Raw genomic sequence first — 18620 nt, 5'->3', positions numbered from 1 at the left:
GACCAAACTGCCATAGTGGAAAGTGGACCGACCTTTGAATGCCACTAAAGTTTGTGTCACAAGACACTTTTCAAATGTGCAAAATGAAAACACGTGCCAATCAGCGTGGACAAGCTCAAGAAAAAGGCTTCGATGAAGGTGAATGGGTCCTAGACAAGCAGAACTAAAGCGGAAAACAGACAGTCTGTTTGCCGTCAATCCTCTGAGACCGTGATGTACAACGGACACATGGTGATGACGCATTGTTCCAGAAAGTCAATCACATGGGACTCGTCACACTTTCAGCACCTACCTCGACGTTTGTCAGCTCCTCCAATTATGAAGGAGGCGATCCCACCCAACAGTCCAAATCAAGCATCAGAACCTCTGCCACTGGTGCACAATCAGAGTGCATCTCAACCGCCTCATACCACTCGATCTGGCTGACTAGTGGGAGCGCCTCGACGACATATTGAAAAAAATGTAATGTAACTATTGTTTATACTTTTGATCTAACAAAGGGGGATATGTAGTGTTGTGAGACTGTGGGCCAGGTTTACAAGGCCCTAGCGCCTCTTCGCGCTACACTAGCGTCTTTTTTTAGCACTAATGTGATGTGAAGGAGGCCATTCTCCTTCTTCATATTTACAAAGTGGTGCAATGCTTGGATTGTGCCACATTATTCCTGCACCAGGCATAATGTATGCAGGTGGGCATTCTTCTGCAGGGAGGCCCGTAAAAATGGCGCATTGAAATTTGCAACATTTCACTGCATTTAGCATCATTTTCAACGCTTGCTCAGAGCAAGCTTTAAAATGACGCTAGCGCCACCATTTATGGTGCTAATCCCACAAAGTACCACAATAGCATCATACATTTTTACGCTATTGTCCTAACGTGCACCATGGTGAGCTGTATTGTTAATACGGTACACACATGTTGTCGTTTAAGGGGTCAGGGGGGACGCTAGAAAAGTAGCGCATCACAGGTGATGCACAACTTTCTTGTAAATCTGGCCCTATGTGTGCAAGGACTCTTGCAGGTCCAGGCCGACTCAACAGAAAAATTACATAACTTTCTGGGAGGTGTAAAGGTGTGTTTATTAACAGTTATGGCATAATCAGAGTGCAGTCTGTGAACCTATGCTGAGCTATAAAGAAGTCTGTAACAGAGCTCTGTGAGTGGCGTCACGTGATAATTTGCATGCGCTCAGGCTGGGGAGGACGCTACACTCACCTGTTGGCTTTGGCTGAGTATGAAAAGGTGCCAAAGGTCGACTCTTGCCGCGTTTCGAAACAGTTTAAGGGTGGAAGGGTAGAGTTGGCAGGTAGAAACCTTGAATCTGGGGCGATGGCGGGTCCCGGGGGCAGTAACAGGACCCTAGTGGAAGTATTTTATGACGTGGTGTCACCTTACTCCTGGCTGGCGTTCGAGGTAAGTCAGGGCGGACCCTCCAGGGATATCTCAGGTAACCCGTTCAAGATATGGGTTCCTGTATGTTTGTCAAATCCGGCTGTAACAGTAACTGGAAAATGCGCTCTTTAAATTGCCTTACGCCGTAAAAATGCCCCCCCCCCCCCCCCCATAGATGACAACAGAGCCGATTCAGGCTGGAGACTCCCGTTCTGTAAAGCCTGTAAATATTTATTTTGGCTGTTGCACTCCTAAAAATGACTCTGCTTAGGTAGAAGCAAATGGAGAAAAAAACGTCTCCGGATTGTTTCTTGAAAATTACCCACTTTGCTGTTCTAAAACGTTGCCGTGTATGCCCTCCCTGTCATGTAATTAATGCAAAACACTTGTGAGTTTTGCGTTGCCTGAATTAAAGGTCCCATACGGACGGAGAAGAAAGTTTTTGTGGAGCCCTGCGCCTGGCTCTTGGAGGTCCATGTACCACCACTGGGTGGCAGCAGAGGGCGCCAGATATCCCCAAAGGGCGGCGCTGAAGGTCGCTCTCCTCCCCCCCCACCCCCCTCAACAGTGAACTCTGAAGGCGGCGTTTCCTGTTCGCGGAGCAGCCACAACAGGGCGCAGATAACGCAGTCCGGGCCCCAAGGTACCCCCCTCCAGCCATGTCCGGGAGCAGCAAGCGAGTGCTGGAGCTCTTCTACGACGTGGTGTCCCCCTACTCCTGGCTGGGGTTCGAGGTGAGGGGGCTGCTCCTAGGACGCGCTGTCCCTCCTGCTTCAAGTCGTGGGGGGGCTGGGGAGGGGTGAGAGGAAGTTCCATAAAGGTGTCCCCCCTTCTCCAGGCTCGGGGGGGGGGGGGGGGGGGGGAGGGACCCTATAAAGGTGCCCCCCCCCCCCTCCGTCTCAGGTCAGAGGTGTGGGTGGTTGGGTGTGTTGGGGGGCGGGGCGGCTATAAAGGTGCCCCGCTACACCTGCCTCGGGTCCGGGGTGTGTTGGTCTATAAAGATGCCCACCTACTCCAGCCATTGGTCCGGGGGGGGGGGGGGTCTATAAAGTAGCCCCCCCTACTTATGCCACGGGTCCAAGATCTGGGGGGGCGGGATCTATAAAAGTGCGCCCCCCCCCCTCCAGCTCATGCCTTGGGTCCGAAGTGTGCGTTGGGGGGAATGGGGGCGGCTATAAAGGTACCCCCCCTACTCCTGCCTCGAGTCCGAGGTGTGTGTGGGGGGCGGCTATAAAGGTGCCCCTCCTCTTTCTGCCACGGGTCCGAGGTGAAGGGGAGCACGTGCACTCGTGTGCGTGGGCCTCCGTACACCCCCTGCTGTGGGCAGTGCTTATGTGACAAAATGAGGAATTATTTCCTTTTTTTCCATTGTTAGGGGCAGCGAGGACTTCTTTTGGCGGGAAAGGATTTTCTCTTTCATATCAAGCCGCGGGCTCCCCACAAACCTGAGTAGTGCAGGTACTCTCACTCCCAAATTAAAAAAGTGCAGGTACTCGGTACCGGACAGTACCTGCCCTTTTCAAGCACTGGTCTCCCACTCTGAATTTTACTCTTTGTCACATGTGCATTGACTTCAGTGCAGGGTGGTGCTAGGGCAAAAACTAGTCCCCGGTACCAAAATAAGTGCCCCCGATCAGCAAACAAAATAACTTATAAAGTGGCCCAGGTTTGGAAACCAGGTCAGTTTTGAACGTTTAAAGAACGTTTAAAGATATATGGGTATTTTTGCAAGGTATGGGAAACTGCATGCCTTTGTGCTTGCTGCAGGCAACGCTTGTGACCATGTCAGTGAAATGAAGAAGGTAACCCGGCTGTAAAGCACGGCTAGAAATCTGCCCCCACACATCTGCGTGACCAGGCCCCCTTGCCTGATTGCCATGTAGGCCAGTCCGACCCTGCGTCAGTGGGGACACTCAGTACAGCTCAGGACTTCACCCTCCATGGGGACTGGATGGGTTGAGTGGTGCGGTTTTGTGATTCTTTTCTTTACACCATCAAATGAACTAAATATGAGTACTCCTATCCAGGGTCGAAGTAGGATTAAAAGAAAGGCTCCGGCACCCCCAAAAAATTGTCTGACATATCAATCAATCAAAAAATGTATAAAGCGCGCTACTCACCCGTTAGGGTCTCAAGGCGCTGTGGGGGGTGGGGGCTAATGGTCGAAAAGCCCTGTCTTGAGGCGTTTTCTGAAGGCCAGTAGGTCTTGGGTCTGGCGTAGTTGGAGCGGTAGGGAGTTCAGGTCTTTGCCTGGAGGTAGGAGAAGGATCTTCCTCTGGTGGTGGAGCGGGGAATGCGGGGGATGGAGGCGAGACTGGCGGAGCTGGCGGGCAGGGTTGTGGAAGGTGAGTCTGTCGTTGAGATAGGCAGGGCCTGTGTTGTGGAGGGCTTTGTGTGCGTGGGTGAGTAGTTTGAAGGTGATCCTCTTCGATATGGGTAGCCAGTGTAGTTCTCTGAGATGTGGTTGCGGCGTGGGACGTCAAGGATGAGTCGGGCGGAGGCTTTTTGGATGCGTTGAAATTTCTTTTGTAGTTTGGCTGTGGTTCCTTCATAGAGCGCGTTTCCGAAGTCCAGTCTGCTGCTGACTAGGGCGTGGGTGACTGTTTTTCTGGTTTCGACAGGAATCCAATCGAAAATCTTGCGGAGGGTGTTGTAGCAGGAAGAGGAGACTGAGTTGACCTGTTGAGTCAAGGATGATGCCCAGGTTCCGTACTTGGGTGGTGGGGGTGGCTCCGAGGGATGTAGGCCACCAGGAGTCGTTCCAGGCGGAGAGGTTGTTGCCGAGGATGAGAACCTCGGTTTTGTCTGTGTTTAGCATGAGGTGGCTTGAAGCCATCCAGCCGGCGATAGCGTGGCGTCCCTTGTGTAGGTTGTTTCTCCTCCTGGTTTGTTGCTGTGGTCTCTTCTGGTGATCTTGTAGTTTTCTGGTATGACTATGGCTATGTCTGGTTCCGAGGCCGAATTCATCCAGGTTTCGGAGAGGAATGCGATGTTGGGCGAGGATGTGGTCAATAGGTCCCAGAGTTCAATTGTATGCTTGTGGACGGAGCGGGTGTTGAGTAGGATGCATCTTAGGCGGCAGACTGAGGCCTTGAGTTGGGGCTTGGAGGTTAGGTTGCAGGTGAATTTGCAGGCTTAGCAGGTGAAGGGTCCTTTGGTGCGCGTCGGGGTGGACTGGAAGCAGGTGGAGCGTCTTGGATTGAGGACGTGGAGGTCGTAGGCAGTGTAGTGGTGATTGGTGGTATGGGACGTGTTGGCCAGGGGGTCTGGCGCTGGGTGCGGTCTTGGCGCGGACGGGATTGCCTTCGGCGCGTCCGCGCTGCGGCCGGCATAAGAGTGGAGAAGGGAGGGTGTGGCTGCTGGGAGGAGGGGGGGGTTAGACCAATGGGAGAGCAGGGGGAGCGGGGCTTAGAGGTGGGAAAAAAGGAAGAGACGGGCCGGAGAATCAAGGTGGAGGTGGGTGGGGACGCAACGGCGAGGGAGAGCCAGGGAAAGTTTAAAGTGAAATCCCTAAATACCAGCTCAAAAGGATGGTAAATCGAATTAGCAGCGGTGATGAGGGAAGCGACCTGCCTGCAGGACATTTGTGGATCACAAACGTTCACAAAGCTTTTCTTGGTTGTAAGAAAGGGCACGTTTTTAGAGAAAAAATGTGGTAAATTAACCATTTTAAAGAGTGTAATGTCAGTAACATTGGGCAAGACAGTAAACACGCCAGCTGTAAGAAAGGAATATTTACAGTCTCAAGGCCTTATAAAAGGTAGTGAGATACAATCAACTATGTTCTTTATTCTGATTTATAACATAAATCTAGTACAAAGTCAAGGGTGAAGGGCTAGGTCGGGATCCCTGGCAGCAGAACCTACAAAGCCAAAAAAAAAAACGAGTCAAGGCATGTTAATGGTGCGACACAGTAATATTTTTTAAAATTGCAAAGAGCTATTCCACCCTTAAGTATACACCATGGTCCTTCCACAACAGCAGTCGAATCAAATAATCTATATTCTTCAAGTGTAATATTGTAAATAAAGGGAATTACAGTAATATAACCACAGAGGGGTTGGGGCCCAATATTACTCCCAGATGTTGGCAAGACCACTTCCGGTGGATTTACTCCTACAGGGATAATTTGGAGAAGGCTGGGATGGTTACTGTTCTCCATTTACCCTTGGATATTAGGTTTCATCTTGAAGAAGTTGTAGCGCTATTGAAGTTAGTCCGTCTAATAAGTCACCAGTTCCTGACAGGGTACAGACAGACCTCTACAAAGATAATATTCCCCTGTGGGCACCCATCATTACTAATGTTCTTAATGCCTCCGTCTCCCAGAAAATACCTGCCTAATGGCAAACTGCTTGTATAATATTTGCCTTTAAGAAAGGTTAAAGGAAGGATCCCCAGTGTTCCAGACCATTTTTTTTTTTTAAACTGGATTCAGTGGTCAAGATTGTACATAGAATTGAGGGTTGGGCCCAAGATAATGATATTCTTAGTTTTGTGCAGTATGGGTTTCATGAAGGGCTTGGGACTCAAGAACAGAGTCTGAACCTACATCTTTTGACAGGGAAATGTGTTTGCCTAAAAGGGATCTTTATATCTTGCTTTGATGGATCTTAGCAGTTCCTTTAATTGGCTAAATTGTTTTAAACTATGGGTTTTTAAAAATCTAAATCGGTCCTGCCTCACCCCATAGTTGAATATTTACAGACATTGCAAGGGGGGGGAGGGGAGGGTGCATCGGTTAGGTATGGTATGGAGGGTAAGTGTACTGAATCTTTTAACCTTTTTAGGGGTGTTCGCCAGGGATGTGTCTTAACTCCTATTCTGTTTCTTTTATATATTAACAGGCTGTACCCTTTTTTTGATTTCACTGGGGAAGGATCTTCCAAAAGTGAAAGCTAAGCAGGTCCCGGTTTTACTTTATGCGGATGTCGCGGTTTTGCTTTCTCAAACCGCAAATGGGTTACGTGGGCCTATTGATGCCTTTGTTAAATATATGGATGAGCGTGATGGGAGACATGAATAGTCTACTGAATGCCACTAAAGGAGGTAATACAAATATAATTTACTAAAGTAAAACACTTTCATATGTTCAAAAATACACTTTTTTAAAATTATGTATTCATGGTGTTTGTGCACAATTTAAATGCCAAATCTGTTAGTGGCTTGAGTTTTAGAGCAAAGTCAGCCTGTGGGTCCCATGGCAACTACACCTGCTGCACCAGTGACTTGGCTACACACAGGTCTTGTGTCCTGCTCAACTAATGGCTTTTGTTCTGTGCCCCCTTAGGGTATGAGGCCCTGAAGCTATATGAGGGACAGTGTGGTGATAAGGTGCAAATATGCCAGACACACACCCTACATGCAGGCCTGGGCAGCAAGAGTACAGGCTGCGACAGAGCACAGAGAGGTAGGGGCGGAGACCCAGATAGTGCATATACCAGCCTGCCACGTCCTTCGGTCTACCCCAGCCGAACATAATCAGCCAGTGGGCAGTGGCAGGTAATGGTAGGGCGGCGCGGCAGGACAAGTCTGTGAGGGCACACCATTTAGTCTGCATGGCACTTGTGAGAACAATGAATCTGCTCGCTGATTCAGTGCCAGCTCTGAAGTTAGTGCCCCACTGCAGTCTCACACTCAGGACTGTGGTTCTGCTTACCTTGAGGAAAGAGGACAGTAACTTTTTTTGGGTCTGGTCTGCGACTTGTTTGCACAGCAGCACCTGCACTATTGCTGGGCTCCTATGAATACCGGCACTCTCCTTGTACGTGAGGAAGATCAGGTACTCAAGGAGGAAAAAATGAAAAAGTGCTAGTACTCCGAACCGGCAAGTACTGGCCTATTTAGAGTACTCAGGGGTGTGGAATTTATTAAAATATCTACTTGTCCAGGGGACAGGTTGCTTCTCAAATCTACTTGTCCTGTAAAAAGATCTACTTGTCCCTTTGGTGCCATGTAGTGTGGCGACAAATTATGGCAGCAATTAATAGCCTCTCTGATTATGCCTGGGCTACTACCATAGTAGGGCTTGAATACTTGGAGTTTCAATCCCTACTGTAGCAATTTCCTTATTTTGCCACCTTTCTGCAGATCTGCATACTGGGGCTGGAGGAAGCAGTAAGCAATAGTTCCAGGGCTGGAATGCCTTTGAGTCTGCAAACCTACTAACCTGCATGTTTTAAAGATTTTTACCAGCTTCTCTCTAATATTTTCCCATAATAAGAAAGATTGGACATTTACTCCTGACAATGGCAGAATTAGAACTTCTTCCAGGGTTGGGAAGAAAGTGGCTGGAGGGAAAATGAACTTGCAAATGCTCAATAGATTTTCACATGAGCAAATCTACACATCGTATTTACCCACGCTAAAATACAGTTCACAAATATTTTATAGGGGTACGACATATACCATGGGTGCACTTTTGTGACTTTCTTTAAGAATTTGGGGCCACAAGTAGGTAGGTTCAGATTTGTGACCTGCAAATTGCGAGTCGCAAATCCGAATGTAGGATGGTGTCCTTGACACCATCTGTGATTCGCAAGGGCTTCGCAAATGCCCACATCATGAATACTCATGAGGTGGGTCGCAATTTGCGACCCCCTCACGAATGGTGGCCTGCTGGAGACAGCAGACCACCATGTCTGTGACTGCTTTTCAATAAAGCAGTTTTTTTTTTTTTTTTTTGTAATGCAGCCCGTTTTCCTTAAAGGAAAACGAGATGCATAACAAAAACGAAAAATGAAACGTTTTCGTTTCATTTTTTCAGAGCAGGCAGTGGTCCGCAGGACCACTGCTTGCTCTGAAAAAATGTTTACAGTGACATTCACAATGGGAAAGGGGTCCCATGGGGATCCCTTCCCTTTTGCGAAAGTGTTAGCACCCATTTGAAATGGGTGCAAACTGCGATTGGTTTGCGCCCGCTTTCGCGGTCACAAAACAATCCTACATTGCACTGCGAGTTGCAATTAGGAAGGGAACACCCCTTACTAAATGCGAGTCGCAAACCCGTTTTGTGATTCGGTAACCAGGTTACTGAATCGCAAAACTGGGTTTGTGCTTCGCAATGTGCTTTTTGCACGTCGCAAACAGCGAAAGTCGCTGTTTGCGACATGCAAAAAGCTACCTACATGTGGGTCTTGGTCCCTAATTAGGTCTGGTGTTAACAAAGACATTTTGTTTTTAATAAACTTCTATTTCTCTCTCTTTCGGCTGACTTTACTGTGAGTGATCGCATTCTGCTCTTCCACAAGGAGCATATTGCCACACAAAGTAGTTTTGTTCAGTGTCAGGTACTACAGTGGCAATAAGTGACGTAACAAAAGTGGAGGGTGCCCCTTTGCAAAGAACATGGAGGAGCCCCCTCTCCAGACTCACTCAGGGCAGGTGCTGTGCTGACGGGGCCCCCTGGAGGGCGGCTGCGGGGCCTTTGTTATGCCGCTGGTGGCAACGTGTGCTTTAAGAGTTCAAAATCTTTTTGGGGGGTTTTTGCCAATGTTTGTTACAATGTTGAGGGCCTGGTAGCTCCCACAACAATAAAGTGTTACAAAAGCCATGTCAAAACAAGACATGCATTGATGAAACTAAAAGACTTATAAAAATATGTCAGATCAGTTGGCTTTGTCAGTGTTTGTTTATTTTCATGCTTCCCATAATCGTGTTGAAAATGGTTACACTGATTTTCCATTAGAAATATTTTTGGGAAATACTAGCATGCATCAACACATTTTACTAAATGACACTTCATTTGCATATAATCAGAGAGCATTCTGGGAGCATTATACTTAGGCTCTTAGCCTAAACTTTTCAAACATGGGTGAACACGTTTTTTTTTTTTTTTGTACTGGAACCAACGTCAGTAGTGAAGTGTGACCTTAAAACATTTATTTACAGCACGCACCCTAATAATGAAGGCTTTCAAATAATGAACCATAAATACAAGTTCGAACAGCATTATCTTTTGGAAACACATTACCTCAACTGCAGAGAGTTCAACTCTCTGTAAACAGGCAGCCAAAGGGTTTGTGCTGCAGGGGGTTGGGCCTACTTGTCCCAAGGACAAAGTAAACATAAAAACTTGTTGCCCTTGACCCCAAACAAGATGTCCCGCGCGTCGGGCGATAGGAATTCCACATCCCTGGTACTGCTTTTAGGCTAGTGAGGAAGGAATGGTTTCTTACCTGTAACTCCAGTTCTCTCGTAGGGGTATTTCCATGATAGTCATAAGCACTGAATAGTTCCGCGCGCCTGCGGGGACCCCGGAGCACTGTTGTGTAATATATTCTTAAGTGCAATCATCAGCTCCTTGACCAAAAAGGTCTGTGAAAAACACTTAAGAATAACAATGTGCAGCCTATGTGAACAGCTACACAGGCCAAATTGTTAGAAGAGAAAAACAGTTGTAGTGTAAATTCACGTTTAAACCTCAATTTATTCTATAAATACATAAATAAATGTATTCTCATATTTTATTTACACCTCTCATGAGAATAAAACCATGTAGGGCAGTGTAGCCCATAGGCTGCCATTATACAGAATGAAAATAGAGCTGTGCCTTTAAGAAAGTAAAGTCTTCCTGTTTCCCATCATGCACAGCAAAAGGCAGTTGCCTCAGTTTTTTTTTGGAGGCTAGTAACCTGACATGAAGAAACAAAACATTTGTTGGAGTACCAACCTCAATAATATTCATGTTCTATGTCAACTCCACCGGGGAGGAGGGAGGGTTGCTTATGACTATCATGGAAATACCCCTACGAGAGAACTGGAGTTACAGGTAAGAAACCATTCTTTCTCTCGTAGGGGATTTCCATGTATAGTCATAAGCACTGAATAGAGTAGCAAGCCCATCCCCATAACCGCGGTGGAGTAGACATAAGAATACTGAGAAAACATGAATCATGCAAACAAATTCTTGAGCAAGGCCTGTCCAACTTGCGCATCTGCCCTAGCGTCTGTATCAAGGCAGTAATGCTTAGTAAAGGTATGGACCGACCTCCAAGTGGCAGCCTTGCATATTTCTGCCAAAGGGACATTTCTCATCAAGGCTACAGTAGCTGCTTTCCCTCTGGTAGAGTGGGCTTTTGGCCTACCACCAAGGGATTTGTTTGCTAACTGATAACATAACATTATACATGAAACAATCCACCTGGATAAAGATTGTTTAGATGTGCCCAAACCTGTTCTGATTGGGCCATAGTTAATAAAAAGCTGTTGTGATTTTCGTAAGCTTTTTGTCCTGTCCAAGTAAAATTTCAAGACTCTCTTTACATCCAGAGAGTGCAGAGTTCTCTCAGCAGGAGTAGCTGGATTCTGAAAGAAAGTCGGTAATGAAATTGTTTGGTTCACATGGAAGTCGGATACTACCTTAGGTAAAAATTTTGGATGAGTTCTCATTACCACTTTCGCAGAATGAAAAACCGTGTAGGGTTCCTGAGCACAAAGGGCCTGGATTTCGCTGATCCTACGCGCTGAAGTGATTGCCACCAGAAAAGCAGCTTTCCATGTGAGATGCTGCAGCGATGCCTTATGTATCGGCTCGAATGGCAGCAGCATCAGACGTGATAAGACAACGTTCAGTTCCCATGGAGGAGAAGGCTTTCTAATGGGAGGAAAAACCTTCTTTAAACCTTCTAGGAAATCCTTAATAATCGGAATCCGAAAAAAGGAAGTTTGTGAAGGACTCTTTCTGTATGCCGTTATCGCCGCCAAGTGAACTTTTATTGACGACGGTTGTAAGCCCGATTTTGCCAAACTTAACAAGTATGGCAGGATAGATTGTTCTCCACAGGAAACCGGGTCAATGTTGTTGTGTAAACACCAAATGCAGAATCTCTTCCACTTGCTTGCATAGGCTGATCGTGTGGAAGGGCGCTTTGCTTCCTTCAGAATTTCCATACAGTCCTGAGGTAGGTTCAAGTGTCCATATTGCACTAGCTCAGGAGCCATGCTGCCAAACTCAACGATGAGGGGTTGGGATGAGATATCTGCCCTCTGAACTTCGTGAGAAGGTCCGGACGATATGGTAGCCTGATGTGTGGTTTGAGTGTCTGGTGAAGAAGGTCTGGGAACCACCACTGGCGTGGCCACTCCGGAGCAATTAGGATCATTTTGGTCTGAGCATTGGACAGCTTCTGGAGGACCGCCGGAATCGGGGGAAGCGGTGGAAAGGCGTAAAGAAATGCTCCTGACCAGCTTATCCACAGGGCATTCCCCAGTGTCCCTGGATGGTAATATCTGGAGGCGAAGTTTTGTCATTTTTTGTTTTCTGGGGTTGCGAATAGGTCTGTAGAGGGGGTACCCCAGAGTGCGAAAATGGAATGAACGACGTCGTCGTGTAGTACCCATTCGTGGTTCTCGTCCATTACCCGACTGATGGCATCCGCTTGAACATTCTGGATGCCGGGCAGGTGAGTTGCCACTAGCGACAGGTTCCTGGCTAGAAGCCAATGCCAGATTGTCTGAGCCTCTCTGGATAAAATTCTGGACCTGGTGCCTCCTTGTTTGTTCACGTAGTACATAGTGGCCACGTTGTCTGTCTGGAGAAGGAGAGTTTCCGTTCTCAGAGAGGGAAGGAAGGCTTTGAGCGCAAGGTGGACTGCGCGAAGTTCCAGCAGGTTGATGTGATAGAGACTCTCTCTCTGTGACCACTCGCCTTGGACTCGAAGATGTTCCATGTGCGCCCCCCATCCGAGCAGTGACGCATCTGTTACGATGGTTTGAGATGGAGGCCGTTGTTGGAACGGAATCCCCACCAAGAGATTGCTGGGTAAACACCACCACTTGAGGGATTGTAGGGTGTGAGGAGAAAGAAGGACTTTGTTCTCCCAATCGTCCCTCAGTTGACACCACTGATCCTCCAGATTTTCCTGCAATGGTTTCATATGGAGGCGAGCATTGGGAACCAGATGGATACAAGACGCCATCGAGCCCAGTAGAGAAGCTATTATTCTTGCAGTGGCTTGAGGTCTTTCCTGCAGTTGTTTGCACTTTTGGAGAATCGATAACCGTCGTTCCTCCGAAGGAAACACCTTTCCTAGCCTGGTATCTACAATGGCCCCTAAGTAATGCAACCTCTGAACAGGTGTTGCTGTAGATTTCAGGAGATTGACTTGAAGACCAAGTTTTTGCAGCAATTGTAGAGTCCATTCGAAATGTTGTTGTGCCTCGAGACAACTGGAGGCCTTTATGAGCCAATCGTCTAGATAGGGGTAGACGAATATTCGCTGTTTCCTCAAGTGGGCGGCTACTACCGCCATGCATTTGGAAAAAGTTCTCGGCGCTGATTTTAGGCCGAAAGGTAGAACTGCAAATTGGTAATGGCGTTTTCCGACGGTGAACCTTAGGAATTTTCGATGTTTCTTGGTTACTGGGATATGAAAGTAAGCGTCGCAAAGATCTATCTCACAGAGCCAGTCGCCCTGACGTAGATGTGGGTAAATTTGGTGTAAGGCTAACATCCTGAATTTTTCTTTGCGAATCCATTTGTTTGCTGTCCTCTGATCTAAGATGGGACGAAACTCTTGTTTGTCTTTTTTCGGTACAAGGAAATATCTCGAATAAATCCCCTTCCCTTGTTGGCTGATGGGAACGGGTTCTATGGCTCTTTTTTGCAATAGGATATTGACCTCTAACTGTAGAGCTTCGAGATGGTGGTTGGCTGTTTTGGGTGGAACAGATGGTGGAGAACTGGTGAATCTGAGAGCGTAACCATGTCTCACAATATTCAATACCCAGGCGTCTGTTGTGATGCGTAGCCACTCGTCCAGATGATTTGAGATACTTCCCCCTACCGGAGTGGATAACAGAGGAGGGGGAAGCAAAGATTCAGGGCTTACACGTGGGAGCCTGTCGAGTTGCCTGAGTTTGAGGTGTTGAACGACCCCTTGTCGACCTTCGCTGAGTGGAGAAACCCCTTTGATGCTGCTGTTGCTGCTGCTGGGGGCGCGAAGACATCCAGTGTGGTGACTGATACCGGTGGGTGAAAAGTAGTCATTGATATGGCCGGAAAACCTTTCTTTGTTCTTTCGGTCTTTCCATGTCTACCGCTTTCAGGGTATCTAGTTCAGCCTTCATTCTAGCCATCTCGTCATCGGCATGAGAACCGAACAAGGTGGAGCCCAAGAAAGGCAAGTTTTGTATTCTCTGCTGCGCTTCAGGTTTGAGTGATGTAAGTCTCAACCATGCATGCCTTCTGAGCGCTATCCCGTGTGCATAATTGTGTGCGGATAGCACCGAAGAGTCAGCTGCAGTACTTATAATTTGGTTAGAAACCATGGCTCCCTCACCCACGACCTCCAGGAAATCTTCCCTTTTATCCTTAGGAAGATGTTCCGCAAACTGCATTAAAGAGTCCCAGAGGGCACGGTCGTATCGCCCTAATAACGCAGTAGCGCTGGCTGCCTTCATCGTGACGGCTGCAGTAGAACATACTTTTCATCCTGCAGCATCTATCTTTCTGCTCTCTTTATCTGGAGGCGAAGAAGAAGACGGTGAGGTTGAATGCAGTTTCTTTGCCGCTACTATGACCACCGAATCAGGTACTTGGTCCGACCTCAAGAATAGAGGATCTTGTTCTGGTGGACGGTATTTTTTAATAAGTCTGGAAGGAGCAGACTTTGTTGCGGCCGGTGCAAGGAAAATATCCATTGCTGGTTCAAGGAGACCTGGAACCAGTGGAAGCAAAGGTCTGGAAGATGTCCTGTGATGCAAGGTCTCGAAGATCACTGACGTCGATGGGGCAGGTACCGCCAGCGGGATGTTCAGCTTGGTCGCCCCTCGTACTAAGACCTCCTGGAACGTATTCACATCATCTATGGGGGACACTCTCAGGGACGGTGAGTCCGATAGGGTTGGAGAGTAGTCCCGTATAGACGAAGAAGAACGCCTGTGATGTGAATGCTGAGATCTCTGTGATTCATGACGGTGCCGAGAGGAAGAAGAGCGTCTAGAGGAATGTCCCGAACGTCTTACAGACCACGTTGGAGTCCTCAAAACAGACTCTGAAGGAGGAGCCGGAAGAGGCGCCGTAGGTGTTACCGGCGTCTGTGGCAATGGTGATTGTCGAGGAGAGAGTTGTGGAGACGCTGTAAGGAGGGTGAGTGAAGCCGAGGATTCTGAGGTTGTATAAACCCTTCTAGGTCTTTTTGATTGTCTCGACATCGACACACTCCTCGACGTCGAAGTACGGTGACGGCGAGTGCCCTTCGCCGTCGATTCTTCTCGCCGTTGAGAATCTCTCGACGACCCTCGACGTCGCCGTGATGACGGTGAACGCCTACGACGTCGAGCACCCCTCGACGTTGATCGCTCTCGCCGTGTCGACGGTGAGCCGGATTCAGATCTCCTCGACGTGGAACGTCCTCGCCGTGTCAACGGCGACCCAGATCTCGACGGCGAAATCGTCGTCGACGGCGAGCGATGTCTCTTTCTCGCCGGCGAACCACTCCTCGACGGCGAGCATGTTGGCGCCGTTCCTTGCCTCGTCGTCGTCGGAGACCTGTGCCGTTTTTGAGCCGGTCTGGTCGGAGTTATAGAGGAAACAGTGTGAGCCCTGGTAGAAGACTGACCTTCTCCTCGCTCTGTGGTAGAATGACCACTTTTCCTCCTGTCCTCTTTCGCCTGGAGTCGGATCTTCTCCCTGTCACGAAGGGTCCTTCTGGAGAAGGTTTTGCAGATGTCACACGACTCCGGTTTGTGGCTGGATGGAAGGCAAATTATGCAGACCCGATGTGGATCTGTTTTGGCCTTTTTTCTGCCACAAGAAGGGCATTTGTCAAACAGTGAAGGCATTTCTGAAGTAGAAAAACCTCAAAATTCTGTCAGAATCTAACAGAAAAAAGTAGAAAATGATCACTCAATGTTAAAAACGTCGAGTGAAATTGAAATTCAAAAGATTTTAAATGAATTTCTGTCACAAAAGGATTTTGTGAGGTAGAGCTCAATGCTTCAGGGTCCTGTCAGAAAGGAGCCGGAAAAAAGAACTGAGGCAACTGCCTTTTGCTGTGCATGATGGGAAACAGGAAGACTTTACTTTCTTAAAGGCACAGCTCTATTTTCATTCTGTATAATGGCAGCCTATGGGCTACACTGCCCTACACTGTTTTATTCTCATGAGAGGTGTAAATAAAATATGAGAATGTATTTATAGAATAAATTGAGGTTTAAACGTGAATTTACACTACAACTGTTTTTCTCTTCTAACAATTTGGCCTGTGTAGCTGTTCACATAGGCTGCACATTGTTATTCTTAAGTGTTTTTCACAGACCTTTTTTGTCAAGGAGCTGATGATTGCACTTAAGAATATATTACACAACAGTGCTCCGGGGTCCCCGCAGGCGCGCGGAACTATTCAGTGCTTATGACTATACATGGTAATCCCCTTCGAGAGAACAGGCTCTTGTTGTCCCATTCAGAAATCTATGTTTAGCCCTTTCAGCTTAAGCGCCTCAGGAGTCCTTCTCTGCTGCATAGTCTTAAAAAGAGCGGATTTTATCTTCGGAGGAATTTCAGTATTGTGCTCAATTCACAAATGTTGCTGCTTCTCTGTCAGAAATTTTAAACCAAGTTATTCTTGGTTTTGTTTCAGTGGAAGATCATCCCTTAGATCGTGCCCACGTTTCCTTCAGTAAGGAGAGACCAGCAGTCAAGTCCACTGATTCCCAATGCTATTCCAGCACTCCCTCCCATCTGCAACTGCCTGTGTGTTACATCGTTAATCTCCCTAACCCCGATCCCATCCAAGCACCCACTGTGGGGACAGAAATGTAATCTGCATGGTACTTCAGTGTGTTTCCCCAGTCCGGAATGCACGGAAAGGTGCAATAACCATGCTGCCATTGTTGACCGAAGACTACTTTCAGTGAAGGCGTGTGGAATTTGATAAAATATCTACTTGTTCTAAGTACAGAATGCTATAGAAATATCAGAGCACTGATACTGACCCCCGATAATGGAAGGGGTTGGATTTTAGTTAGGTTATGTGTTTTTTTTTTTTTTTTTTTTCGTTTTTTTTTTTCATATATAACATTTCTTTAAAATTACATACAGGGGTTGGAATTTGGCATGGCCTGTAGTTCCAGTGTTTGCTTGTGTTTCACTCTGGGGTTCATGTAGAATGTTAGTGAAGTTCTAGTGGCTAATGTGTAATTTGGCACTTGGTCCTGGCTGTGGTGTGAAAGCAATACAACTACTTGGCTGTTCACCTCAAATTTGGGTTGTCATTGCAATGACAATGAGAGTACAGAGCGCTTATCCGGTCCCAGTACTTAGGAAGGTTGCAGCTCCAGCTTTCAGAAGCCATAGGATGGGGTTTTCTCATGAACATAGATGGAGTGGTGATGCTGGAGTCTTGAGCAAACCAGTGCCCACCGTGGACATTGCTCGTCAAGGACTAGCAGGCATGGTTCTCTTATAGTTACGTGAAGGAAGATGCGCGTCATCTGATGCTGCTTGGAAGTGAGGGGCCACTGTATAACACAAAGGAGAACCTTGCATTTCAAGAAACACCGGAATATCAAGCACCATCTGGAATCAAGGAGAGATCTCTCTGTGATGCTGTGAAATGCTCAACACCTTCAATTCCATGGTGACAGCAACACCGAGAAGCGGACCTTGTCTGGGGCAGAAGAGTAGAAAATGGCTTAGTATTTCCTTGAAGTCAGTGCTAGGCTAATGTTATCATTCTAGTGCAGTCTATTAGAGACATACTACCTGCAGTTTCTCTGTGACACACACCTGCTTCCACTTTACAGCAGTTCTGCACCTGAGCACTCACGGTGACAGGAACATCCTAACAATAATAGGATTGTACAGCTTGACTGTCAGCTGCTGGCTACACCGTCAAGTTTGTATATTGGGTCATGGTGATGGGCACACCTCGAGACATTTTTGAGTGATTATGGGTGATGAGCACACCTTTTGAGACAGTGTTTTTTTGGGAACAACATGATATTGTAATTCACACTGAGTTTTGAATGGCAGCGCATATGTCATTGAAAATCATGGTGCGGATGACCACTTTCACTGATCGAAAACCCAGTTAGACATAGAGCAAAGACTTATTTTTCACTTTTTCTGCATGGGCTCTCTTTTTTCGTATTCTGCCTAGTCACTCTGACATTAGTAAGGAAAGGATATTTATCTTTGCTGGTATAATTTTAAATTATCAGTGTTGTATTCTCTTCCCTTATGGTTCTTATTGCTGAGCCAGGATGCAAAATGTAACCCAGCCCCTATTTATTCTTCTTTTTTTTTTTTTTTTTGTCACCCAAGTGAGTTACTTATTCGATGGAGAGGTGAAAGAATGTTTTCCTACATCATGCCAGGGTGTGTGTGGAACTAATTTGGGGTCTGGGGAATGTAAGTGTAAACTTACTACTGCATTGTATAGGAGCAAAGCTGCAAGAGGTGCTTGGCAATCAGTTGGATCAAGAAGGGGCAAGAGAACTAAACAAATGAGGTGTGCTAGAAATTGTTGGACTTGGGTTATCGTGTACATTAGCAAAAATTATGGAAGGTTACTGTTTTGGGGAAAGGATCTAGGGAGTTGGTGAAACAGTCTGCTCCTGAGGAAGCTTGCAGGGACATGTACATTTGGCACACTGTAAAAGGTATTAGTTTATTTTGAACTGCAACTGTAGCAAAATATGAGACCAGCTATGGATCAAGGATGAGTCACCCTCGAGTGAAGTGATCATTGTGTCTAATAGAATGGACCGAATGAGTGTGTGGATACCTTTTAAGTTAGATTGTGCCAAATGTGAAAATGTAACTTCACTTGGTGAAACTAACTGAGTCTGTGAGGCAACCAAGGAAGGTTAGGAAAATACATCAAGTTTGAAAGAAAGTGTTACATATATGGGACAATAGAGCATATGGGCAACACGTTGTGCCCAGCAATTAAGGCAGTTTGTAATAGGTGTGAATGAAGTGATAGCTGCATGAAGTGTTGCAGGGGTGATGATAGCAGAGTGCAAAATAACAGTGTGAAAGAAATTTGTGAAGGCATGTTTCTTCAGCTTGTAGCATAGGATAAGGGAAATGCTTTGGACATGGTAGCGGTCGAATGACACAAAATAAGGATGATGTTTGACTTCTGTTCTGGCATTACGATCATCCAAGGAAAAGTGTACAATGGCAAGTTCAACTGAAGATTTAGTTTGAGTAAGATGGACATTAGGCCGGGCAGCTATGGTGGTGAATCCATCAAAATGCTGGTGTATTTCAGGCAGTG

General features: G+C 46.9%; 1 protein-coding gene across 3 annotated transcripts in view; it reads left to right on the top strand.

Annotated features, from left to right (window-relative positions):
* Window positions 1-1265: 1265 nt before the first annotated feature.
* GSTK1 (glutathione S-transferase kappa 1) overlaps window positions 1266-18620 on the top strand; it is a 112806-nt gene continuing 95451 nt past the window's right edge. The window contains exon 1 of one of the 3 annotated variants that reach the window (XM_069242949.1): window positions 1266-1413. In XM_069242949.1, coding sequence (XP_069099050.1) covers window positions 1330-1413 — 84 coding nt within the window. In that variant the 5' untranslated portion in view covers window positions 1266-1329. Of the gene's footprint in view, window positions 1414-1941; window positions 2127-6301; window positions 6442-18620 lie in introns of those variants that run through there. The other 2 variants (XM_069242950.1, XM_069242951.1) reach the window with 2 other exon arrangements.

Source organism: Pleurodeles waltl, chromosome 7 (genome assembly GCF_031143425.1).
Source record: "Pleurodeles waltl isolate 20211129_DDA chromosome 7, aPleWal1.hap1.20221129, whole genome shotgun sequence".
In the NCBI taxonomy this organism is placed as follows: Eukaryota; Metazoa; Chordata; class Amphibia; order Caudata; family Salamandridae; genus Pleurodeles; species Pleurodeles waltl.
This window is presented reverse-complemented; position numbering and strand designations above follow the sequence as displayed.